We start from the raw sequence: 27,153 nt of genomic DNA, 5'->3' as shown, positions 1-27,153 counted from the left end.
GAGGTTGAAAAATCAGTATGAGTAGCCATCTTTATGCTCTGTTCTTATAGGGACACAGAGTGAGAGTTTTTTACAAAATCAGGAAGACAGGATGGCTTTCACGCTATCTTTTCACCTATGATCTCGTTATCTGTAGGACTACAAATAATTCATTCTTTTCACTTTAACACCATCCACTTGTTTCCGCATCACGAATAGACAGGCTCTTTTCCCGTTCAAAAAGCAAGAATTTTACGGAAGATTATGCTGATGGCGAAATAATTCGTTCAACCTAAAAGGTTATGCTGATGGCGAAGAGTGAACAACGCCTGTAAACAAAGTGATTATCTACTTGACTCAGGAGAAACGAGAGCCAATCAATGGCCATTATTTCATCAACCATTCCAAGATTCCTCGACAAACACCCATCCACACACACATGTGCACCTCAATCGTTGAGAGATTACACATCGTACAAATCGAGTGCAGATACGGCTAATCATTCATCCTGGTCTCCATCATGTATTCTCACCAGAAGTATTATGATATGGTCTTACAGGTGTCCATCTATCTGTTGATCTAAACATATTTTCTTTGGGCAGGTACAATAACAGTCTATTAGCCAGCTGTAAATATATTTTAATGAGATAAAAAATAAGAGAGAAGAGCAGCGGGCTATAGATCTGTAGTCAGCTGCAGCGCGGACTCCAGTACACACTGTGTGTATGACAGTGAGACCATATATTAATAGTATAGTAAGCAATTATTGTATGAATTAACTATTAAATTAGTTATAGATAAATTGGAGCTAGTAGTGGGCTATACTATTAAACTTACTCTAGGCCAATCGTCCAGCCATAGGCAAATCTAACAACAGATAGATGAACAGTCTAGTACAGTGCAAGGGTTGGTTTGGTTGGCTGATTATTTTACTGTTCCTCGTATCAGCGCCTTGCTTTCCTCCAGCCTTCCTGGATTCCCCGTTCCTTTGATTGGAACTATGTGTGCATGTGCATGAGATTCTTCTACCTGATCGCATGGTGAGCACGAGCACCAAATAGTTTAGTTCGAAGCAAACCCATGCACTTGACACTATTTCACCAAATGCATAATATATATAGAATGCTGCTCTTCCACTAGTTAAGGAGTAACTCCCCCCTACATTTGTATTTCAACATCGATATTGATCCTGCATTTTTTTACTAAAGTTTAGTCGTGTTTATCTTTAGCATAAAAGCATTTGATTAATTAATTAGCTATCGCCATAGCTAGTTATCCATGTTCTCTATTTTGAGGCTTTCTTTCTAGATGTCCAATTAACTGCGCTCCCCCTATCATAAGTCATTTTGATTTTTTCCAGTCAATTTTTTTAAAATTTTATCAAAATGTAGGGAAAAATATAGAACCATTTTAAACACAAATCAAAAATATTATCAAATTATATTAAATATTAGATTTAATGAAACTAATTTAATGTTTTATATGTTGCTAATTTTTTTATAAACTTGATCAAACTTAAAAAAGTTTGACTATAAAAAAAATTAAAACGACTTATAATATGAGATAGACTATATATTGTGCATCCATATGTTTTAGGGTGAACTGACGAGCTTGATGTAGGTAAAAATAAGGCAGTTCTCTACTTCTATTGTCGTTACGTTCATTGCTATAATCCTTCAACATCAATCGGTTGATCATAAGCCCTAGTCGAATTGTTTTTGGCTTCAGTTAGCTACAGATGAAATAGATAGATAGATAGATATTCAAATCAGATGTTCTACACCCTGATCATTAGGTCTGTTTAAACTCTACAAGTCCAGATGATAAGATCCATAAACACATCATTAGTTTTTGCATGGTCGCTTTCCCCTTTAAAAATAAAATAAACCATCTAGTAGAAAACAACATAAATGAAGTGATCTTCTAATAGAAACTTGAAGGGAAGGTAAGATGTCTCTGTCTTACCATGACTCGGATGCAAAACATACTTCCTCCATCCCAAAATATAAATATTTTTTAGATTGGCACGGGTATTAAGAAAGTAGGTGAGAATGATTGAAGAAGGTGTGTGATTGGTTAAAAAGAGAAAGTAGGTGAAAAAGAATGGTTGTGATTGGTTGAGAGAAAAAGGTAGGTAGAAAAATAGCTTCATTTTGGGATAAAGTACTGTGCTAGAAATAGTTATATTTTAGGACGGAGGTAGTAAGCAACAAGCCGACCATATCCATGCTTTAATTCTTTCCACAAGCAACATACATAGCCCCTCCCAGTCACATCATCTTTAAACCATTTTACATCCATCAAATGCTAGAGATTGACTACTTTATATTTTTCAAATGTGTGAAATTCCAACGCTTATTACAACTTCTTAGTTTAAACAACATCAGTGTGGTCCAGCACAAATATTGTCATAGTTATCCAAGAATGCTGCATTAAAATATTAATTAATTTCTTATACGCATGTAACGTATGTACGAAGTAACGTTACTATGAAAAGAGAATACTTAAGATCCTTAAATAAGTTTTGAAAATATAGTACTCCCTCCGTAAAAAAAAAGACAAACACTGTTTTCCGTGCCCAACGTTTGACTGCCCGTCTTATTTAAAAAAATTATGAAAAAAAAATTAAAAAGACAGGTCACGCATAAAATATTAATCATGTTTTATCATCTAACAACAATAAAAATACGAATTATAAAAAAATTCATATAAGACGGACAGTCAAAGTTGGACACGGAAACCCAGGGTTTGCCTTTTTTTTTGGGACGGAGGGAGTACACATTTAGTGTTACTGTGGCACTCAATTATACCACCTCGAGGATCGTGAAAGGATTAATCTAGAATCATTACTATTATATTAATTCATCCAATAGCGAAGCCACCTCTCAACAACTTTTGGGTGACGAGCTGGGCTCGTTGGTGAACACATTTTTCTTTTGCATAAATTAGGCATATATATTTTTTTAAGAAAATACTCAATGTACTGGTTAGTTTTGTCTTGGCTCTGAAACTTTTATAGCTCCTCCACAATATTCATCGGAATTAAAGTGTAATTTTCTCTGCTACATTAAAAGTGCAATCGTTTTTCTTCCATCTCCTTTCCACTATATGTAGTAGCCCTCTTCACGTGTGCGGAACCATAGTAGATCTAGTATTTTATCTTTAGTCCATCTACCGAGCCAATCACCTATTATATTTGTCTAACCTAGCTCGGGTTTTATTTTCAATTCACCGATACAGCCAAGCTCTAATTATATAATTCTAATTATATAATGTTTGTCTATTATAAAATATAGACAAAAAAAACAGGAGAGAAACAATCCATTATGTCAAGCTACCTGGACGGCCTCGGCCTCATAGGGGGACATAGAGGCTATAGAGCTCAGCATCACATCACCCCCCGCGGAAACCACCAAGTTAACCCAGCCGTCCGGCCGGCGTGTGGGCATCGCCTAGGTGATCAGGTCAATCCGGCCGTTTCATACGCGCGACTCCGCGAGCGCGCACGAGACTCCGAGAGCCAACCCAACGAACAAACCCAACCCAACCCAACCAACCCCCCACACGCCTCCCTCCCTCCCGCCTCCTCTTTATATACCCCACTCCGTGTCAAACCATCCATTCCACCACCAAGTCCTCCCTCCTCACCTCACCCGCACTCTCTCCCGCGAAAAGACTTCTTCTCTCGTCGTTGTTGTTGTCGTTGTTGTTGCACTCGCGCGCGGCGGCGCGGTGCCAGAGATGAGGAGGATGTTGCGTTGCTTCTTCGGCGGCGGTGGCGACGAGACGGGAGGTGACGAGGAGAAGAAGGCGTCGGCGGCGGCGGTGGTGAAGAACAAGAAGGCGGTGAGGCGGATGCGGAGCGCGACGGGGCGGCTCCGGTCGCTGTCGCTGGAGGACCTGTCGCGGACGCTGGCGCAGTCCGGGCTGCAGGCCTTCACGCTGGCGGAGCTCAAGGCCGCCACGCGCAGCTTCTCCGGCAGCAACTTCATCGGCGAGGGCGGATTCGGCCCCGTCTACAAGGGCTTCATCGACGCCAAGCTCCGCCCCGGCCTCCTCCAACCCCAGCACGTCGCCGTCAAGTACCTCGACGGCGAAGGCGACCAGGGCCACCGCGAATGGCTGGTACGTACAGAGTAATTCCGTGGTACTCTTTGACGATAATTAGTCGAGTTCGTAGCTAATTAATTGCGTGGTTTTGTCACGCACAGGCGGAGGTGGTGTACCTGGGGATGTTGAGCCATCCGCATCTGGTGAAGCTCATCGGCTACTGCTGCCAAGACGACCACCGGATGCTCGTCTACGAGTACATGGCCAGGGGCAGCCTCGAGCACCACCTCTTCAAGAGTAAGCTTAATCACCCTCACTAATCAATTGCACTATCATTATTAACCAGTAATTGCTATCATTAACTGAGCGCGGTTAATTGATTAATCTTGCAGATTTGCTGTCGAGCTTGCCGTGGGCGACGCGGCTGAAGATCGCGGTGGGCGCGGCCAAGGGGCTCGCGTTCCTGCACGACGCCGACACTCCGGTGATCTACCGAGACTTCAAGGCATCCAACATCCTGCTCGACTCGGTGAGTACTCCTCTGATTATTAATTATGCTTAATTAGTTTTACCAGGTCTATCTTGCACACGTACGTACGATCGGCTCCAATAATTAAGATTTCTTAATCTGCGTTGGTGACTACGACCCGTTCGCCTAATCGCCAGATCGCCACTAGTCAATTCTGAATTTTCTGAATCTAATAAGGCCATAAGCTATACCTTAGCTGCAGGGGCAGCACGCACGTATATAGAGTAGAGAGTACACGATTTGAACTATAGTTTTTGGCCAATCTCTGTCGATTCTTTGTGGCAAACTTTATTAGTTGTGGCGGCCAACTTAAGAAATGGAGAATTAATTAAGTACTAGTGCATCCAAAACTTAAAGAAATGAACAAATTATGTAGGACTACTCTCCTCCGGGTTGGTTGTTTATTTATGCCTCCTACCTAATCGGACAAAAACGTCCGTGTTATTCTAAGCAGATATGTAAATTAGGGAAACGTACGGTTTGGTGTCGATCGATCGCCGGCCAGATTACACAATTGGTTGTTGCAAAGGCTGTTCATGAGCACTGTGGCTACAAAGCCTCTAGAACAGTAAAATTGTACAGGTCAAGCGTTTGTCCGAGCAATTAATTGCAAAGCTAACCACTCTCTTTGACTAGTTAATTACCCACCTAAACAGTAAAGAGAACATTCTACGAGTAAAACACACATGCCGGCCCATGGCAGGTAGCATCGAATTTTGACACGAAATCGTCTTGTAGTAGCAAAATCACACGTGAACATTATCGAGTCTGGTACAGTTTATGTTACACAGAAACATAGACTAAGCTGACACCATATACAAACAAAAGTTCAAATCAACAATGCTACATTAGAGCAGTTACGCATGCTATAAGCCAGCTATAATCACATATCGAGAAGAAAAGAGAAGAGAGAGAAAAACAGCTGCAACACATACTCCAAAATATTATGTGTGTATGAGAGGTGGGACCGGTTATTAATTGTGAGTATATTTTTATAGTTAACTATTGTATGAATAGACTATTAGATTAGTTATAAATGATTTAAAGTTAGTAGTTGGCTATACTATTAAACTTGCTCTTAGCTATAGTTAATTATGATGTTGTGGCTGACGGAGAGATTTATATTATGTTGGGCGATGCAGGATTACACGGCGAAGCTCTCGGACTTCGGGCTGGCCAAGGAGGGCCCGCAGGGGGACGCGACACACGTCACGACCCGCGTCATGGGGACCCACGGGTACGCGGCGCCGGAGTACATCCTGACGGGGCACCTGACGGCGAAGAGCGACGTGTACAGCTTCGGGGTGGTGCTGCTGGAGCTGCTGACGGGGCGGCGGAGCGTGGACAAGCGGCGGCGCGGGCGGGAGCAGAACCTCGTGGACTGGGCGCGGCCGTACCTCCGGCGGCCGGAGCGGCTGCACCGGGTGATGGACCCCAGCCTGGAGGGCGGCTACTCGGACAAGGCGGCGGGGAAGGCCGCCATGGTGGCGTACCACTGCCTCCACAGCGTGCCCAAGTCCCGCCCGCACATGCGCGACGTCGTCGCCGCGCTCGAGCCGCTGCTGCAGACGTCCTGCGGCGACGTGCTCGCCGGGCCCTTCGTCTACACCGTCCCGTCCGCTGCCGCCGTTGTTGTTGCTGCCAAGGACGACGGGAAGAAGGCGGCCGCGGCCGCGGGTGAGGACGGCGAGGAGGAGGTGGCGGCGGCGGCCAAGGCGAAGAGGAGGTACGTGGCGTCGGCGGTGCACGCGGAGGGCGCGATGCGGAAGGGGGAGCACCGGTACGCGAGCTCCGTGTCCGGCTCGCCGAGGCAGAGCAGGGACAGGGGCGGCTAGCTCAAGATTTCAACGGTGGATGCAAAGTGCGACCGCGGCAGGGCGTGAATTTGCCTGTTACTGCGTGTGTGCGCGCGTGTGAGCGTGTATTGTTCGAGATCGTTTCAAGTGTACATAATAGTGGTAACATATTTCTACGGTGGATGCAAAGTGCAGGAGGTGCAGTAACATGTTCGTTGATTCTTTTTCTTGGTGATGCTATTTTCGATCCCAAGAGCAAAAAATGTAATATTGCCTTTTGTTTTCTTGAGGAAAATGGTGTTCTTTTTTTCCCTTTGTTTTCAGCTTGTACCGCTGAATCCCGGAAAATAATAAATGTGAAAAATGAAAAGAGGGTTCAGTCAAAAGCAGCCATTCAATTGAAAAGAACTAAACTTCAGTTCTACTGCTATAAGTACGATCCAGTTATACAACTCATATATAGGGGTGAAAACGGGGCGGGTATTTCCCGCCTGCCCGCCTGACCGTATTATTTCGAGACAATTTCGGGTCAAAAATTCGGGTACCCGGAAGTTTTTACGGGTAGCGGGTTTGAATACGGGTATTTTCTATCGGATATGAGATCGGGTTTGGGAGGACGGTATCCGACGGATACGAGTTATCCAGCAAAAATATGGGTTTTACCCGGTTAAATATCCGGATAATACCTAGATAACATGTCTAGCCCAATAAAGCACTAGTGGCCAAAAGGCCCACTAGTACAATGACCACCATCAACCAGTAAACCATGCCTAACAACCCAATAACCAAAAATACTAATTACTGTTCACTAATCCCATTGAGCAATGATGCCGAGACTACGAGCGCCACCGGTGCGCCACCTGCTGCGTCCGCTGAGCCGCGGCCACCGCCGCTACATGCCTTTGCTGCCAGAGCCGATCCTCATCTCTTCAGGAACAGGAAGTTAGCAGCTCATCACATGTCAGGCCGAGTTTAGTTCCAAATTTTTTCTTCAAACTTTCAATTTTTCCATCACATCAAAACTTTCTTACACGGCTACACACAAACTTTCAAATTTTCCATCACATCGTTCCAATTTCAACCAAACTTTCAATTTTTCCAGTTAAAAATCAATTGTTCATTGTCGTATTGCCCGTACATCTTAAGCCCTAATAATATAGTCGCATTATGGTTATATGGGGTTGGTTGAATATATAGCTATTATCTATATAGTATAGATGATCGTTGCTTTGACTTGATATCCGAAAAGATATTCGTAACCGATAGTGGTCGTATCCGTCTTGGTACGTATTCGTCTCATATTTGTGCCCGATATTATCCGTGCTTGTATCCGTATTCGATACTATCCGTATCCAACCCGATTCCGATTATAAAATGTGGGTTCGGATATGGGAAGAGTGAGATCCGACCGAACCCGACCCGATTTCACCACTACTCATATATAACTAGAGATATGCAATTATATAAGGAGAGCATGTTCATATACACTGTAACTGTTTACAACCGCTGATCAAATTCAGTTGTACGTGAGTTAAACAATTGAGTCGTATGCATATCAGTTTTCCCGCATAATACTACATGTCCATCGATGAACATTTCTACATTAGTCAGAAAAAAACGCACAATTTAAGGGATTGTCTTCCCTGGATATTTCTGAATACAAACAATTCCCGTTATTTCCCAACACTTTCACGTACATTTCACATTACCTACGACAGATTTTGCCACAGATACATCAGCGCACTCGCTCCTTAAAACCCATTGCAAGTCTTTTTATAACCGTTATAACAGTTATCAAATAATCCTAATATGTTAGTGTTGACTACTCCATAGCCAGAAAAGCTTAAATTTTAAGATGCAGGTACCACTAATCGGGTAATGGCAGAGGTATACTAATTGCGTTTTTTTTCCTATTCTCCTTTTGTTTTGACGAGCCCAAAGGTAGTTATGTTTTTGCCAAACATTGCACCAAACATCAGATCACGAGTAGAAAACTAACGCTACAGAACATGGATATTTTTCATAGCAAATGCTTAACTGTCTCTACAACACTATGTACATCTGAAGATAGGACTGGTGGACAACCAGGGTCCACGATTGTTTAATTTTCACCGAGCAACAATTGTTGCTTTGAAACGACATCCTACCATTTCTGTTACAACCTTTTCACCCCGGATAAACTTAAGACTACAAGCCTAACAACCATACAACAGTTCAAAAGATGAAACCCCACTAAAAACTGGGAACAAAAATAAACGAATCTTCAAGGCAACCCCAACCATACTATTAGACAGGCTGTGGATCATGATGCTTGACTAGGAGCTGTACTGATGGATAGTGATGAAGCGATTCTGGAAATTCTACATCTGCATAATCTATAGCAGGGATGGCCATTGACAAATCCTCTGTAGAGAACGGTATACTGAAAGAAAGCATCACATACAAGGGCAAATTAACAGATAGTAAATCATGTTCTGCAATAAGGATAGTAGTGATTTACATACACAAAAAGGCTGATTCTGCTGTCTAAAATTTTAACCAAGAAATCACGCATACCTTAAATCATCATCTAATAAAAAGGAATTTGATACGAGATTCTGAGTATATTTGTTTACTTCCTCCCTCATTGCAGAAACAACCTGCCAGATCCCGAAATTCTCAGAACAAAAAAGCATAGTGAATCCCCAAAAAATGGAAAGCCTCCAATCCAAAAGTGATTACCTCATTCGATATTCCTTGGGTATTGTATTTGTCGTCCCAGTACATTGAGCATATCCTGTATATTTGGCGTACACTCAAGTTCTACAAAGAACAAGAGCAGAAAATAACTAGTTGAGGTATGGCATAAATAATGGATATGCACAAATCGGAGGTCATACATGCAGCAAGTCTTACCGGGCAAAGATCTTGCCTAATCTCCTCAAGCGTCTTCTTCCTTTTTTGATGTATGACCTGTGTTATGCAATTAGTGAGATGTTCGGCAGGCATACAAAAGAAGCACAGAAACATGGAAACAAATGCAGCATGCACAAGAAATTACCAAAAAACCAACAGCTTGTCTGATATAATTTAGCTCATGCCAAGATGTTCCTGCAAACTGAAAGTACAAGGATAATAAACTAGTAAAGCAATGTGAAAAAGTCAGAGCACCGATAAAATGTATAATAATGTTGCTTGCTCCTAAGTTCCTAAAACACAAGGTATATAAGCAAACTGGGAACAAATATAGTGGGATAAGCTAACAATTTTATCAGGCCTTCTCATAGTCCATTCTCAGAGTGCAAAACAACTTCACAAGCAGAATGCAAACACCTACCTCATCCGTGGCATCAGAAATCCATTTCTCCAGCAATGACAGCCCGGCTTTGACATATTCCCCATTGGAGAAAGTACAGCATTCGCGCCGAAGAAGAAGGCTGATGGAACAATGGGAACAGGACTGTTAATATCATTACAAACCATATGATTTCATCATTTTATTTTTACCTATAACTTTATCTCAAACATAATACAGTAATGATTTTTCCCAAAGTAATTCTACCACCATCTCCGATTTTTCCCAAAGTAATTCTACCACCATCTCCTATTATAACTTTTAACCAACAGAATTCCATCAGTTCACTGTCAAAAAGGCCCTTTGCTTATATCATAAATAAAAGGTGCAATGATCACGCTATTTGCAAAACTAATGAAGACATAATTATATCATCCAAGGAATAACTACCCATTCAATAACATCGATTGGTTACCATGTGCAAACTGTTTTGTTTGCTTGTATGTAAATGTAACAAGGATAAATTTAAAAATTGAGGAAATTACCTGTTAAAAAGCTGTATATTTATAAAAGAGAATAGCTGAGTGATAAGTTTACGTATAAAGAATGATGGCACCTGCAGCAAAAAAAAATAATAATAAAAAAGAATGATTCACCCCAAGAGCCTTTAAATCCACTGATGAAGAAAAAAAGCTTAAGAAAATGCTCACATAATTTGCATGCAACGTGGACATAAGCAAGTCCAGAAAATTGACAATATTGTCCCAATGGGAGTTTGATGGTGGTTGGGCACCAACCCCAGGTGGTTTGGATGCTTTTCCAGGCTGTGCACGTGATGATTTTGGAGCCTGCATGAAAATATTCAGATGGGAGCCGGTGTACTGACATATCTAGGTTTCCAATGTATCTATTTGTCGTCCAGATTTTAAAGTGGATAAGTACCTGAATGCAGACACTAAGAAGTGGTGATATTTCCTTTTTCAGATTATCCCTGAGTTGCCCAAAAATCTTTTCAACACATGCAGTTAGTTGCTGTTTGAATAATATGGCTGGATACCGAGCATCCACTTGTCCAAGAGTATCAATGCGTCCCATAAGCTTCGAAGGAGATCTGAGTGTCTGCAAGAAACAAAACAGGAGCCATTTCAGTAACAGAGGGAAACAATAATTTTATCGTACCCGAATTTTCGAAAAAAAAGGAAAATAAAAATTGCACAACAAATTTCTATACCAGCAAAACATGTTACTGGGCTTATACAGTTGTGCAAATTAAGAATACTTGAAGAGCATGATGCCATGATGTTTCCATTTCCCCCATTATGGGAAGCGTATAGATCCTCTACAGGTACACATGATTTACCAGATCTGCCCCAGAACAGCAGAGTGGCCTGTCAGAAAGGAGGGAGGAGGAGAACCAGCACTTTCACCATGACAGTCCAACCAGACCAAATCTGATTGATGGCCACTTTGAAGTGGCAAATCCAAAGACCTATGTTAAAACCAGGTAGTTTTGGCGTAACTGACGGCATAGACTAATACAACTGCTGGCTAGCTCCACCAGCTTAAAGATTCCAAAAATGTGTGCTGCATCTGCCTGGTAACCAACTAAGGTAGCTACTACTTATTCCAGTTGAACCGAATAAGCTATTTAAGACCTTACTAAGCACCGTCATGCTATTGTTTTTGCCGCTAAAATGAAACCAGGGGCCCCATCAGTGACCAACAGCTTCAACCAGTGACCCAATACGTTGAGTTGTTGACTGGGTCAATAGCCAGGTCATGTCCAAAAAATATACAGACATGATAAAATAATGTAGAGTTAAACTAGGACATTGCTTTCAAAATATTACTTCATATGGATATCAGCACACTGAGCATAATTCAATAGTACTGGTAAGAAAATGATCCATAATTTTCAGGGTTCCTTACTTGCACTATCTTGTCACCTATCCCTAGAGGTCCACCAGACCGGCCGGATGGTGTAGCAAATAATCCATTTGACCGTAAATTCTTCTGCAGAAGGCATAGCAATGCAGAGGTATTGGACAACCAATAAGGTAATCTACCGTCAGCCTCTTCCCCCTGGAGTAAGAACAGGAGAACTTCCATGATTATTTGACATCCGCAAATAAACATTTAGCACAAACAGCAAAATAGATGAGTCTGAAGTAAGTTTACCTTGAGAACATTATTTATGGCTTCAATGACATGATCAAAAATAGCAGTCCTCTCAGATTCAAAAGCACGCCAGTGTAAAAGGCAACTGTAGATGATGCATGCGGCGACTGGTTTACCATCCTTGAATCCTAGATTTTCCTTTATGCATCGTAATAAGATTTCATGATTTTCCTGCATGACACAAAATCATCACCAAGATGCATAAGAAATTTTGTTGAATAATGTCACATCGTCCAGAACAAATTATTTGCCATCTTATCTAAGGTGGTATCAACAGAGCTAGAACAAGCAAAAATTAACAAATGAAAAATATGATGTGGAATTTACCTCCTGCCTTTCAACAGGCATCCTGGTTCTCCTTGATCCAGTTAAACTCTGTGGAAGTGAAGCGAGATATTTTGCTGCTGGTGGTGTTTCCTACAATTCAAAAATTGAGATCCAATATGTCAGACGAATCTATAGCAGTTCTGTACGTCGATCAAAAGAATAGGCTTACATATCCGTGCTTCTGCTCGCCGTTTGGAAGCCCAATCGGTGTAGCGAATTTCTGCATTCAAGCAGCATGTCAGTAAACTATTTAAGAAGAGATGCAAACTAGAGCAGTACCCAGTGTCCCAAATATGAGTATCAATAAAAGAACTTAAATGCTAGATCAAATATTAACAGCAACAAACAGATAGCTGAAGCAATTAATAAAGAGCAAAGAAAAGAACCTGAGGAAAAGCCTTTGTAGCCATGGACATATTGTTCAACGGAGACATGTTTAATGCCTTTTGCCTAAGAACATGATTTTCATTTTCCAAGTTTGTAAGTTTCTCCTGCAATCTAAAATTAGCAAACCAGTAGCTGTTAGATGCTTTGCATCCCAATACAAACGAGCAGCAATAAACCTTAGAATACTATACATATTTTTCTAGCACTCTATGGTTTAATAAATGAAAGGGAAAACATACTTGTCCAAATTTTGCTGGAGATGGTTGCATTTTCCCTCAACATCTTTCAATTTCTTCATCGTATCATCACTACCTTTACGAGCTGAGGTGAGTTCATATTCCAGTGACGAATTCCTCTTTGATAATGACTCAACTAAGTTCTGTACAGAGTAATATAGAATAATTTCAGCCAAAGTACAATTAAGAGAAACACAGAAGCATATTGCTAACAGCAAATTACAGCAGCAATGAAAACTAATGGTAAAACTAAATAAAAAAATGATTGTGGTAACTTTATCACATTAGAAGTACAGCAATTAGACAATGGAAAAATCATTAAATAAGAGAGATGCAATTAAAGGTGTAAAAAAAACAGCAGAGAATAACTGAAAATGTAGTTAACCAAGCATCATTGCGATTAAAATGACAAGGAAAGCCTTTGAACCTTCAGATTGGAGTTCTCCTTTTCTGCTTCTGCTGTCATAATCTTGCTACCCTGCAACATAGTTATCTCTCTCAACGAATCATCCAATTGCCTCTGGAGTAGCCGATTTTTGTCATGTTCACTTTGAGCATCTGACTTGGCTGCAGCACATTCGGCACTTAATGATTCTATCATTTTGTCGCGCTTTAATATTTCTACTGACTTTGCTTCCTCACCAGCAGCCTACATTTTAAAGTTCATGCCCCATGAGGCGAAATACATTATTATGATTATTATTAAACATGAAATTTTTTTTCACAGAATCAGTTTCTGAAACATTTAGGTTAATCTCATGATGTGACAATGGTATGGAAGCATTAAATACCAAATGACAGATATAAGTGTCATAATACTGTTAGGAACAAGCATATTAGTAAAATATATACATGTGTGGTCTCCCCTCAACAGCAAATCTTATTAAGTACTAATTAACAAATAGAACACAAAGGTAAAAAATGATAGACAACACTTACACGCAGTCGCCTTTCTAGAGTTAGTCTCAGAGTAAGGTCATCCAACTTTTTCTCAAGTTTATTCTTCGCCTCACGCAGTGCACCTGCTTCGTTTGCAGCCTATAACATAAACCAAGTATAAGGCTATGTTCGAATGAACGGTTTGGGACAGCTTTTCACTTGCAAGTAAAACGAGGCGGGCCATTAGCAGATGGTTAATTGAGTATTAACTCTTAAAAACTTGAAAATTGGGTTTATTTGATTTTATAAAAGAAATGCATATAGAAAGTTTTTACAAAAACCACAACGTTTAGCAGTTTGGGAAGCGTGCTCACAAATAACGAGGTAGTAGCTAACCTCTATACATAGAAATGAACTAAGCCTAAGAGTATTCACAATGCATGAAAATAACAGGCTAGAAACAAAACTAGTCTGTAAACAGGATAATAAAACCTGCCAGATGACACAAAGGGAGCAGATCAGAGTAACTTGGAAGGAAAATTGGACCAGATCATTTCAAGTACACAGAAACATGTATCCCTCATGAGCATGTGGAGGAAGAAAGAATAACAAGTAATAGTAATACGGTAGTGTTTGAGGTAGAAAAACCAAAAAAAACTAAAACAGGCAATGGTCCATTTTAGTTTTGCAGTACGGCTTGAAAATCGCCAAAAGATAATATATCGAATAGCACAAAGAATTTACCATTTTGAGTCTCCTTAGTTCTCTTCTTGCAAGTTTCTGTCTCCAAGCACACTGAATTTTCACAGTGGCTTGCCTGTATTGTTGGAAAAGAATTATAACCTTCCGTTTTCTCCACAATGACTGCAATTGCCAACAGAAATCAGTGTTGAAAACTCAACCATATGAGTCAGTTTTTTTCTCGTATAAACAATTGATGGCATCACAATACAATATAACCTTCCATGCCAAGCTATGAAGCTAATATTCTAATTAGTCTAGACTTACCTTAGCCAACAGCTCAACAACAAATTAAGGAACATGCTTATGACTTCAAAAGAGAGCTTAAAAATTATTTATTTACTATCCTAGCACTGTTTCCAGATAACCAAGTTGAAACTTAAGAGGAGGGACACACCTGTATCACCAAAGCAGCTTTCTGCTCTCTGATAACTGAGAAATAACGGCGAGCGATAAATCCTCGAATACAGGACTGAATAAGAAGAGCTGCTGAATGAGCTTGCTGGTAAGTCCGATGAAGCCGCCATCTCCGGACATACTTCTGAACAATTATAGCAGCCGCCGTTTCTCTTTTCACCATATACATCTTCCTTGCCAAACAGCCTGCAAAGTCATTAAAATTAGCAACCAGAATGTAGCAGCAATTTAGCACTGAAAGCAGCAATATATCAGAATTCATGGAGGAAATAAGGTGACAAAGCAACAGAAATTTTACCTCTGCAATATGCTTGTATAGAAATTGAAGCCTCCCTTGTTTTAACAAACTCTTTGCGTGTAATGAATGTTCTGAAACGACCTTGAATGTGGCGTGCAGCATTCTCCAAAACTTCAGCACGACGCATATCTAATATTGCGATTTGACCAGCTCTAAGGAAAACCTTAGTGCTACCAAGCTATTAAGTAAAGCAAAGTGTTAAACCATCAATAAATTATAGTCAGTTTTTCTACACTGAACAGTATAAACATAAAAAAGTACAAGACAGCAACTATCAATCACTTCAATTGGAAACAGAACAAAAATGTGTGTACAAAAATCACTACTGGAATCAGGCATTACTCTTTATAGAGTAAATTTCACAAAACTACACGTTTTGTGGTCCAAGTTGCAGAAAACCACACACACTTTGACACTTGGAACTTAAGTACATACATTTTGGTTGTGTAGTTTCACAAAACCACACTTCGATGAATAGATTCACCCGCGAGATGACGTGGCTGTTTCACCTAGGACGAGGACATGACATCCTATTACCAGCCATCGCACGAAATTAATAGGATGCCACGTCCTCATCCTAGATGGAATAACCACGTCATCTCACGGGTGAATCCATTCATCGATAGTGTGGTTTTGTGAAACTAAACTACCAAAATATATGTACTTAAGTGCTAAGTATCAAAATGTGTGTGGTTTTCTACAACTTGAACCATAAAACATGTAGTTTTGTGAAATTTACTCTTTATATAAACAAGAAATATTAGGGAATGACAGTAATATAAAATCTGTTGAGTAGATTACTTGAAAATTTTCAAGCTTCATCTTTTCAAGAATTCCCTTTGTCAATGCCCTCTCATCATAACTGCACAGTTAAACATAACATCACATAAGGTAATGCAATCAAAAACAAACAAATAAGCAGCTCCTTTTTCCCAATGGCCCTTGATAAATTCCCTCCAAACTTTCACGCAAAACCTAACAATTTAAAGCTTATAGTCAGATTGCCATTCCAGGATAGGAAAGAGGGTAGTAAATGTAGGAATTTAGCATCGAATAGGCAAAAAGTTGGCAACCATTTGAAAAGATATTGTGTGTTTGAGTTGCTCCAGAATTGTGTATGTTAATTCAAACTGCTAGGCTAGCGCTGAACCCATTAACTAATAACGGGATTACATAAAATGCCATAAAAATCCATTGGTTGGTTTGGCCTACTCTAATTGATGAGGGGAATGCTGGATCAAAGTAGCACCATGAATGGCTAAAATATCATTATCGGTAACACACATACAAGTTGCTGTACAAACAAGAGATATCAGCTCCACGATGTTGAGCAAAAAAGTGTTGTTTGTTGGAGAACATTTATATCAGATCTAACAAACCTACTAACTGTTTAGGCCAAAACAGATGGAACATGAATCAGCTATAGACTGCACCAACAACAAATGGAATGATTTGCAGCTGTAATTAAGATCGCCAAAACCGTAAAAAGAAAAGAAGAAAGTTGCCATTGCAACTTACAATGTGAAGCACAAACTCAAAATTAACTTAATGAAGTATAAATTGCATACCTTCCAAGCATCAACTCGGGAACTAGAACGCCAAACCGGTCAACAAATTCAGCGTAAGTTCTTCTGGTAGGATAGCCAGCAAGACTGATGCGAACAGCCTCTAAAACACCCTGACAAATGACCAAGTTACAATCTTCAAGGAACATTGACCAGTTCATGCATGAAGCAACAAATGGAATTAAAACTTCAAAAGTGATGAATAGCTTGAGATAAATAGTCACACAATTTAAGGAGTTTTCTGGTGTATTGCTAGAGATAGTTCAATAAAGCAAAAGCATACCACGATGTATAATACCAATATACAGTTACGAAAGAGTAAACATCTTATTAAGTGATTTTATGAATGTGGCTCCATATACATGATCACAAAAGCGTGGATTGCATGTGACTATAGCCTACTCAAGTCACATGATAGCTTCCTGTCCAAACAGTACAGCATGAACCAAGACAATGAATTGGGTAAGTTGGCATATGGCCAACAAATCATCCGCTAGTGCCAACAATTAACAAAGGAATTGCTCATCTGTTGCACAATGAATTGGGAAAGTTGGCATAGGACCAAAAAAAGCTTTACTCATCTATTGCACAAAGGTATAACTTGAAGCACCCACAATGAACATTAGCATTTCGACATTCATAGTGCCATACTGCCAACAGCAAACTGAGGTTTAATGTTTAAGGCAGATGTGCTGCTCAAGAGGTGATGACGTGATGTATGGGCAGATGTGCTTCTCAAGAGATTTATGGAGAAGAAACAGATACTATTGCTTTTGTGTTTAATGTTTAAGGCGTATGTTCTTACTCCACAGCGCAGTTGATGCAGGACACTCTGATTTTCAAACATCTGAGGCCGATTAACAGAGTTAGGCTTCACGCAGCGTACGTAGTGAGGCTCTGTCGAGTTGAGGGTTTCCATGAGGGCTTGAAGTTGTTGCTTCAGAGAGAATGAATATAATACCGCAGTTAGGAAGGTTATATGTTATGGTTTCAATACAATCCAAGGCAATCAATGAGAAATGAAAATATAGCAAGTCAGTGCCTTAATTACAACCATTATACAGGAATGAAAGGAAATGAATAAAACAATCAAAGCTAGTACAATTACGGTTCAAACTTCTGCATGTGCTGCAACTGCAAATGGAATTCAAGGAAACATATAATTTCCAAAAGTGAAGATCAGCCTATATAAATCAACAATGAGCATATGTACTGTAATTTTTTTTATTTTTAAGGAAACAGCAATATTTGGAGGAAAAACACATGCAAAATATTGCTATGATACAACAAAAATAGCTTCTAACAAGTTCAATCCCCTTTACATGAAAATCCCTTGCAAAGGTGGGATAGTGGAGAGAGATTTTTCTTTTTGTTCCTTTCCTTACATCTGCCACACTATTCATCACTACCTAGATCATAATTTGGAAGTAGATGCATTTAACCACATTATTTTCTAGAGTAAATAATATCTTATGGCACATGTGACCAAATAAACCATGTAAGCAGACAAATTTCAAAGACCAAGAAGCAAAGAAATTTTTGCTGATACCTTAAATCTGGAAGCAACTGATGAGAACTTGTATGACGATCTCAAAGATTCTTCTGGTAATGAACCAAAAAGTCCAGAAACTAAAGGGCATCTTGATGAAGATAAAAGATTGCAGTGCTCTGCAACAATATAATCTCGATTCTTCTCCAGAAACGATTCTGTTTGATACGTCACCTGCAAAAGGTCGACTTTGTTATTGTTGATACCTGATACAGGAAAAAATAATTAAAATTACTTAACATACCTTCCCAGCATAATGGGAGATAACAAAATCTGTCTCTGAGAATTTTGTCTTCTCAAGCCTATGATGAGAAGAGAAATTTCTGAACATCTTTGTTGCGAAGGTCTCATGAGTAGATTTTGGGAACATACTGGAAAATAAAAAACATATATTAGAATGGTTATCTATTTGTTAATAAAAACAGCTGTTTTCCAGCAAAAATAAAAATTGCGATTTACCAAGCTTCATCCAGCAGTGCAATAATTCCAATCGGTTTCTGCAAGTACATACAATTGAATTAGCATTGGGCTGCCAAAAATATGTTATAAGTGCTGGTCCAACAGCAAAATAGCATTTCAAAAGCGACACCAATCAAAAATTACTGCACAGCAAACTGTCTCACACAAGCATGCACCAGTCCCAAACATAACATAGATATAATCTGAACACTAATAACCATAAATTTTATAGTTACCGCACCGGACACTTTCGATGCAGTAGATATTAAAGCTTGCAGAAGCAAATTATGTTTGCCACGATAAGCATATTTTGTCAAGATTTTTACAAAATAGTATCATCGCATAATTATATTGAAATCACCAACGTGCTGTTTTGGCTCTTTGGGCTTGCGGACATTTTGCAAGTGCAACAGTTGTATGCATTAATGCATTCTACAATCCAAGCCATCTTGAATGTTTGTTCTGGTCATTCAAGTCTATGTGTTTCTAGTTATTCAATTATGGAAGTTTGAACTGTTAGGAGTAATGGCATGAATAAATAAGATCTGTCAAGCCTAGCTGAAGTTTCTTCTAATACATCGCAAAAGCTTTAACATCATTGTTGTGTGCTTAGAACCCGGTATAATACTATAAAAGATGACAATATGTGATAACGCTTTAGCGGGATGTGGCATGCTAGTACTGTGGTCAGGTTGGTGCTAGTAATGGACGAACGTGTCAAACACTCAACAACTACAGCTAATGTCATCAGTAACTAATTCCACCAACACTAGCACAAAGGGAAACATAATACCAGCTCTAAGACATAAGTAACTAAATTGTAAAGGTGTCATTATATGCAAATGCAAGTTGGCAATCTGACCAATATAAAATGGCATACGAAGAAACAAGTTGATACAGAGAAAAAAAAAAGAAGGTAGCTATTACAATATTAAAACAAATTACTAAGCATAAAGTGATTTGTCCATATTGAACTTGGTAAATAAGTTCGCCAAGACAACCTTTTCGATCAAATCCAAAACATCTTGATTATCAATAAATTCAATGTAGCTCCAATCGATTTTTTCGCTTTTGTACTCCTCCTGCTCCATCTTGAATACATGCTGAAGAAACAGATTTGCAGTATTTAATGATAAGAAACAAAAGTTACATAAATATTTAAGTACAAATTAATATTGTGTTTCCATTAAAGAGCAAATGATGCACTATACCTCATTGAAATGTTGCTGAAGCTTTTCATTGGCGAAGTTGATGCAGAACTGCTCAAAACTGCAGCAATAAATAAAGGATGATTCATCAGGAAAAGGGAAACAGACGAAAATGCAGCAGTTAAACATCCCATACTTTTCCCACAATTTTGCCTAGTTGGCAGCACAAACAGTAATTTCAACATACTAAATAGCTTGTCGGCTTGTGGACATTTAAAAGGCCAGCCTAACCAAGCAAGAAAAAAAGGCACAAAATTACTGTAAATTGGTGCATTGTGAACAGAAATGCTGACATAAAACATGACACCTTTTATTTGATAATAGTATATTCACAAATCAAATATAATAAAATTGCAGTGAGTGAGTTAAACTAAATTATGGAATGCTATAAAATTGCAGTGAGTGAGTTAAACTAAATGACAGAATACTTAATTACCTGTTGTTTTTAAAGCTCTCAAAACCATAAATATCCAAGACACCAATTTGTACTTTGGAATCAACATCTTGACCAATAGATTTGTTAATATTCTCGACAAGCCTGGAAACAATTAAAGAATGTTAACTTACAAAAATGCACAGTATCCTTGAAAAAAGAAGGCATGTGAAAATACCAGTCAAATAGTCTTGCATATACAGTCTTTGCTAGAGCATCACGATTAGCTGCTGCTGCAGAACAGTCCAATGCTTTTATAATTGCTCCTTCGAGAGTGTTAATGGAGCGGGTACATAGAGTTGAGATCAACAGATCTGGATCACACCTAATTCAAATAGAAAAAATGAAGCGATAAGGAACAAATAAAGCTGTGGAAAGCTACTTCCGTTCCCAGAGCATTAAATAATTTCTGCTACATGGAAAATATATGATTCATAGTGACCAAGGACATTTTAGGCATAACAAGATATTATCCATGCATGCATTATCCTTAAAGTACATTATCAACATGCTCACTTAATTTGGTGGTTATTCCATGACCCGTTTCCAGAAATGCATGTCAAAACAGTAAATGCGGACAGTTCAAAATTGTAAACTTTGCTAATCAGGCAATCAAAATTCATCAAGACAAACTCAAATAAAATATCTAAAAAGATTCAATTATAATATCCACATATGCATATAGCATGTATAGGAGCGTAAACATGTCATTTTTTATTATTATCAACCATAGGTTGTAATCCACATTTACAGTAAGTCATTAACATAGGGTGGAAAGTGTATTCTTTTCTTGTGACACGTCTGTAAGAAATCAAAGGTCAAATCATCTACGTCCATAACCTCAATGCCCTGGAGCATTAAAAACTAAACGCTTCAAGAATCAAGAGTTTGGAACTTGATACAATTTTTGAGTCATTGTTATGGATAAATGAGGACGATGAGCGGAAAAAGGGGTCACAATCATATATGTAAATAAAATTCATACATGAATAGTTTGGCTGCCATTCGAAGGTGAAAATTTGATGTTGGATCCTTAATTTTTGAAGAATCAATTTCCTTTCCAGGAGAAAACTCAATGTTGCCAAGATGAAGAATGGCTGCCAGTATCCGAAATATAGCATCCTGAACAAAGTACAATATACACATTCATTTCTGGGATAAGAAAAGGAAAAGTATGCATAATATGCACTGGTTTTCTTTAGGTATTCTTTTTCCATGTAACATCTAAGTATGTTCACATTCTGTAGAAACCTGATCATTTCTGCTAATTCCGACAATATCCATTGCCCTTTTCGTCTTCCAGTACTCGTCTTCATTATTTGTTCCTTCCAATTCATATGTCTTACTTTTATTCAAGTAATGGAAACTCCTTGGGTGACCAAGCTTGTACAGTTCTGCATCCTACATGAACAAACATATGCAAAATTCAAAACCAAAACCAAAAAAAAAAAACTCAGAACTGCATGGAATCAACTGTACAATTAGATAGAATAGACTGAATTGAAACAGATTATACAACCTCTAGAATACTATGTTCTCCATGCTTAACTAAGGCTTTGATAATGAGGTGGATTACGATAATCTCATTAACAGCAATTAAAAACAATTAGTGCTTGTCTTTAAAACTAAGTTCAAATGGATATATTATTGTCTTGCAGCAATGAATACATCTTTCACAATTTCTTCTCTGATATGCAAAATATTTTGACAATAAAACTAATTTCAGTAATAAATTGCAGGCCCAAATTCTTATAAGTTATATAACAGAAATGGGTGTCATCGTAATCACATCCCAGCTGAACCAATAACTGCTCAAATGGGCGAAATGAATGAGGTCTACATTGGAACGGGCCAACAGGGTATCAGTATAATTTAACTCTAAGCATATTCTTCAACATTCAATGCTGACTTCACAGATAGCCCATAATCAAACCGTGCAGTAATGGAACTCACACAATTATGCACATAATAGTGAGCCAAATATGGAATAGCAATGGTTGGTAGAGGTACCTTTCCAGACGCACATAACTGATAAAAGCAATGAAAATTTCTTTCAGGATCATTAATCTGCACAACACGGGACCTTTCCAAAAGATAGGTCCTAATAGCAGCTCCAGATATTCTACCATTTGCATCAAATTGTATCTCAACAAATTTGCCAAACCGGCTGCAACCAAAAAGTGTTGTAAATTAAGACTATGCAAAGAAAACATTGAGAAAGGTTGAGTCCTATGAATTGGTAAAGCCATAGTATATTCTGGGAAATATCGTTTATACTCCCTCCGTCCCAAAGGAGGTGGAATTAAATGGGGGATGGTTGTGATTAATTGAGGAAATAGGTGGAAAAACTCAATGAGAAATGGTTGTGATTGGTTGAGATGAGAGAGTAGGTGTAGAAGTTAATATATTCTGGGACAAGTTTTGAACGCTAGAAGTTGCCATATTTTGGGCCAGAGGGAGAACCATGTGTACTGTTGAGGAATATATCCCTAACTATTGCATATAATTGTAACAACATTTCCCAAGTCACCTTATGAGTGATACTCACCTTGAGTTGTCATTTCTAACTGTTTTTGCATTGCCAAATGCCTCCAGAAGAGGGTTAGACTAGTAAGAAGAAACAAAAGACTTATGAGTTATGAGAAAATGCCTTGAAAAGTACCAACCAGAAATATTTTCGACGACTAAAATATGCACAACTCTTAGTATCCATTTATTATAGTGGAAGAAAACAGGAGGTAAAACTTACTTCAAGAACCTGCTGTTCAACAGTTCGATCGTCAATGGCAGCTCTACCACCAACGTACGTAAGATACTGCATGATAAGCTTCGTTGTCTCAGTCTTGCCAGCACCACTTTCACCACTAACCAGGATTGACTGGCTCCGGGAATCATTCACCATAGCCCTACATTAACTCAATAAATGTCATGAAAACAGATTGTACATGCAAACAGAGGCTAAGGGCACTTAAACTGAATCAAAATGTAATCCAAACCTGTATGATGCATCAGCCACTGCAAAAACATGTGGACTCAACTCCCCTAGCCGGACACCCTTGTATTGCTCCATCATGTACTCATTGTACAGGTGAGGAAGCCTCGTGAATGGATTAACAGCAATCAAGATGCTTCCAGTGTATGTCTATCTCAAGAAGAAAAATGAAAAGGCTGTCACAAAGAGAAGCTAGCAGCAAAACAAAAGAAGATGTATTTACTAAGACAACACATGTTGAAAGAAAATCATCATTAATAAGTCTAATCATAGGGACAGCCAAAGTGAACTTGTCTTATGAGAAAGTAACACTGGCACATATAGTATGTTGATGGTCACAAATTATGATAAATAGAGAATTGCAAGTGAAGTGTATCTTTACAAAGAAATTCCGACAACGAGTCGATGATTCACAGAACAAAATATGTTTTCATTGTAGACAAGTCACTCGACAAATAAAAACAACAGAGCCAGTGAACAACTTACATATATCTCATTCAATGCATATCTTCTCTTCAAATTGTATAGAACACCTGGTTCATTAAGATAAGTTAGTTTGGTCATGTCATCGACATGCCCCCCACCTAGATCTTCATCTGTGTCCCTAGGCAGCAACTTCTCTGCCAAAACTGTAATCTGAAAACCAGAAGAGGAAGAATAAACTAACTACATTAAATTTTAATAGTAAAAACAAATAAATTGTTAATAATTATGTTTAAAAAAACTATAAATTCATTTTTTTCTGTACAGAAATAAATACTGGTTATATCAACACTAGACAAATGCCCGTGTGTTGCAACGGATATTGAAAATAGCAAAATAAAGTCCTTGTTGAAAAGAATTGTTTTTAATTGGTTGAAACAGGATCTATCGTCTTATAAAGAACAAAAAGAAAAAAAATGACATGCTTGGAAAATTCAAGAGTTCCAGCCCACAAAGTACATACAGACTCACCCAAATCCCAATGTCCTCTCCTCCTATAGATTACGGCCTACAGCCTAACAAAGTACAAAGAGCAAGCAGAATATTGACATGTGTTTTACTGTTGTATTAATTAATTAAAAAATTATCATTAACCTATTATTATCATCTCTTGATTGCTGTATATATTTGTTACTCGCATGTGGACCTTTTGGTCCCACACTGTACTTTTTTCTTTCTCACACAAGGTAAAGGACTTGGTGGGAGTGGTTGACATCTGGGCCCTCTAGCACCACACGTCCATTTTTGTAAAGAAAAGTTGGGAGTTGGTGGTAGGGGTGGTGGCAGAACCACCAACACTACTCTCTTTTATTAAGTATAGATAATTTGGTTGCAACATGAAATTACTTCAATGTTTTCACCGAGGACGGCGTGAAATCCAGAAATCAAGTGCAGAACCCAAATAGACCATTGGGTGTAAACAGAGTGGATCAGAATTCATTGATAAAACAAATTTCCACCTGCCATACAAAATTATAAAGAATGCCAGGACAACTACAAAATCAACAGCCGAAGGGAGACTAATCCTGGTAAAGCAGTGCATTGCAAACCAAAAAGGATAGCATAATACAGATACATCTAAAACTAGTTAAATTTTAACTAATAGCACAGCGATTTCCAAGTAAACAAAAAAAATGTTGATAATCGTCCTCAGTTATTGATGTCAATGCATTTATGTTTCACGGCTCATACAATCCAGGTAAATTGCAGAGCACAAGTGAAGTTACAGGTTCATACAACTATATAGAAGTACTCTGACTGAAGCTTCAAACTGGTTCTGCAAAATTACAAACAAGCTGACAAAATCTAAAACCAACTGGCAAAGGATTTCAAAATTTTAATCCAAATTAAAGTACCCCAGGAATGCTACCATTTACACTTCAAATACTCCCCTTTAGCGAACTGGTGCCCCACCAGAACCAGGTCGAATTTGTTGTGTAAATTAGCGATAGATTCAAATTAAACATCTGTAACAACAACTTCCACCATTTCGAATCAGTTGTTTCTCCCTGTACTCTGACGCGCAAAGTTTACACCAGAGCAACTCAAAAAATATATACTGTATTAGTAGAATTTTGAACTGCCTCAGTTCACTGATGTCAACCCATGATCAAACTAATAACAAAACAAGCCTCTGTCCCAATCGTCTCGAATAATACTCGAAGCAAACTCATATGGAACGCCCTGTCTCTGCTCACACCCCGCCCCCACGAAAAATCCCAAACAGTACAACACAAACTTAAACCGCACGGAATGAGGGGGATTGCCGCACCTTCTTCCGCTGGCTTGTGAGCACGAAGACGGCCCGGTCCTTCACCTCCACCACCTCCGCCTCCACCCACCCCTCCCCTTTCTCCTCCACCCACACCTTCAACCCCTTCCGGTAGCTCATCTCGCCGAAACCCTAGCCCCCGCCGGGTTCCCCCCCGGCGGCGGAGCCGAGCACGAGAGACGCGCGCGCGCGGCGGGTTGGCGCGCCGCCGGTGGCCCGCGCGGCGGTGGCAGACCGAGAGAGTGGGGGACTCCGGTTAGAGCGAGGCGGCGGCCGCTGCTTGGAGTTGTCGACTCATGGCCGAAATTTTGGCTGTGGCTTGGCGCTTCTTCTCACGTGCACTTTTTCTAATGGCCAAAAAAAAAAGGAAAGTAAAACGTGGCCGCGAGGGGCGAAATGTTTGCGCCGCGCGGGGTGGTGATTGCAAAAATCAAAATCCTCACGCCGACGTGGCAACGGAATTTGAACGGTCGAGGGGTGAAGGCGTCATTTCCGCCCGCGTGGCAGTGGTGGGCCCGCGAGTATCAAGGTGGCGTGGGGCGCGTGGGGCCAGGAGGGCAGAGGCGTCTTTTTCTGGGTGTGGGGGAGAAATCACGTGGACCCATCGGTTGATCGGTAAGAGCGAGATCAATAACAATAACATAGCCAGCTATCGGCTACAATAGATGGACACATCATCTGTAGTAAGCATTATAGTCAACTGATACAATAGACATATTATACTTACTGCAACATAAATATTTTTTTTAATTTGTGCGCCCACCATCCCTCTATAAACATTATAGCCAACTGATATAATAGACATATTATAATTACTGCAACATAAATATTTTTTTATTTTGTCCGCCCACCATCCCTCTATTCCCTTTCTTGCTCCCATCCTTCCCTTTCAGCTTTTTTTTCTTCCATGTGAGGACGGGGCAGTCCGGCAGTGTCCCAGCCAACGCACGGCTGCGGCCGGGGGCGAGGGAGACGGCGGCGGCGACGACGGCAGCCACGGAGAACGCGGACGAAGGCGGCGGCTGCGGAGGAAGGGGTGGGATGGGCGCGGGAGAAGGGGTGGGATGGGCGTACGAGACGGCGACGGCTATGGTGGCCGGGGACGGCGGGGCGCTGCAGGCGCGGACGAGGGTGGCGGGTCCGTTGAAATTTTGCCGATCTGGCCAACTTGAAACTTTGAATGCATGGCCACATGGGCTGCTTTCTCTGACTTAGGTCCCTGATCTGTTCTATATTCACTAGTTGAGGTCAGAGGCATCAAGAAATCGTTTACAACAAGGGACTTTGATATGTTTAGAGTAACATGGACACATGGTGGTTTCCCTTTTATATGAGTATAAGCTAGAGCTAGTTTGTAACATAAGGTCTTCTTATTAGTTTTTGGCATTCAGAGTACCACAAAGAATTTCCCTACAACTCAATTTCCATCTAATCCCGGAGGAGTTTTATCATCAACACGAACTTCAAATTAAGAAGCTTAGTATGCAGAACGCTCGGCACGAAAATCACATGCAGAAAAATAACAGAGAACTAAGACATTCCCCATGCAAACTTAGCGAGCTACCAGTTTTGCCTCGCTATTAAATATATAACTTGTTGTGC

General features: G+C 39.7%; 2 protein-coding genes across 2 annotated transcripts; one reads left to right on the top strand and one right to left on the bottom strand.

The window, feature by feature from the left end:
• The first annotated feature begins 3,596 nt into the window (after positions 1 to 3,596).
• On the top strand, positions 3,597 to 6,666 carry LOC9268867 (serine/threonine-protein kinase RIPK). Its single transcript, XM_015771940.3, has 4 exons — positions 3,597 to 4,104; positions 4,191 to 4,326; positions 4,422 to 4,558; positions 5,701 to 6,666. Exons 1-4 carry the CDS (start codon positions 3,721 to 3,723, stop codon positions 6,391 to 6,393), a joined length of 1,350 nt encoding a protein of 449 aa, XP_015627426.1. The 5' UTR covers positions 3,597 to 3,720; the 3' UTR covers positions 6,394 to 6,666.
• A 1,683-nt stretch (positions 6,667 to 8,349) lies between these two features.
• LOC4330906 (protein OPAQUE1) lies at positions 8,350 to 25,872 on the bottom strand. The gene is made up of 38 exons (XM_015771247.3): positions 25,552 to 25,872; positions 23,784 to 23,933; positions 23,302 to 23,447; positions 23,055 to 23,211; positions 22,854 to 22,912; positions 22,316 to 22,472; positions 21,557 to 21,706; positions 21,291 to 21,427; positions 20,484 to 20,630; positions 20,309 to 20,410; positions 19,876 to 19,933; positions 19,666 to 19,767; positions 18,665 to 18,702; positions 18,450 to 18,576; positions 18,206 to 18,379; positions 17,462 to 17,593; positions 16,660 to 16,769; positions 15,893 to 15,953; positions 15,092 to 15,269; positions 14,774 to 14,979; positions 14,380 to 14,499; positions 13,696 to 13,794; positions 13,184 to 13,405; positions 12,760 to 12,899; positions 12,520 to 12,631; positions 12,303 to 12,353; positions 12,134 to 12,223; positions 11,807 to 11,977; positions 11,558 to 11,710; positions 10,571 to 10,747; positions 10,339 to 10,476; positions 10,174 to 10,244; positions 9,671 to 9,770; positions 9,395 to 9,451; positions 9,250 to 9,306; positions 9,076 to 9,156; positions 8,911 to 8,993; positions 8,350 to 8,776 (listed from the first exon to the last, which is right to left on the bottom strand). Exons 1-38 carry the CDS (start codon positions 25,669 to 25,671, stop codon positions 8,641 to 8,643), a joined length of 4,569 nt encoding a protein of 1,522 aa, XP_015626733.1. The 5' UTR covers positions 25,672 to 25,872; the 3' UTR covers positions 8,350 to 8,640.
• Between the last annotated feature and the right edge of the window lie 1,281 nt (positions 25,873 to 27,153).

This window comes from Oryza sativa, chromosome 2 (genome assembly GCF_034140825.1).
Source record: "Oryza sativa Japonica Group chromosome 2, ASM3414082v1".
NCBI classification, from domain to species: domain Eukaryota; kingdom Viridiplantae; phylum Streptophyta; class Magnoliopsida; order Poales; family Poaceae; genus Oryza; species Oryza sativa.
This window is presented reverse-complemented; position numbering and strand designations above follow the sequence as displayed.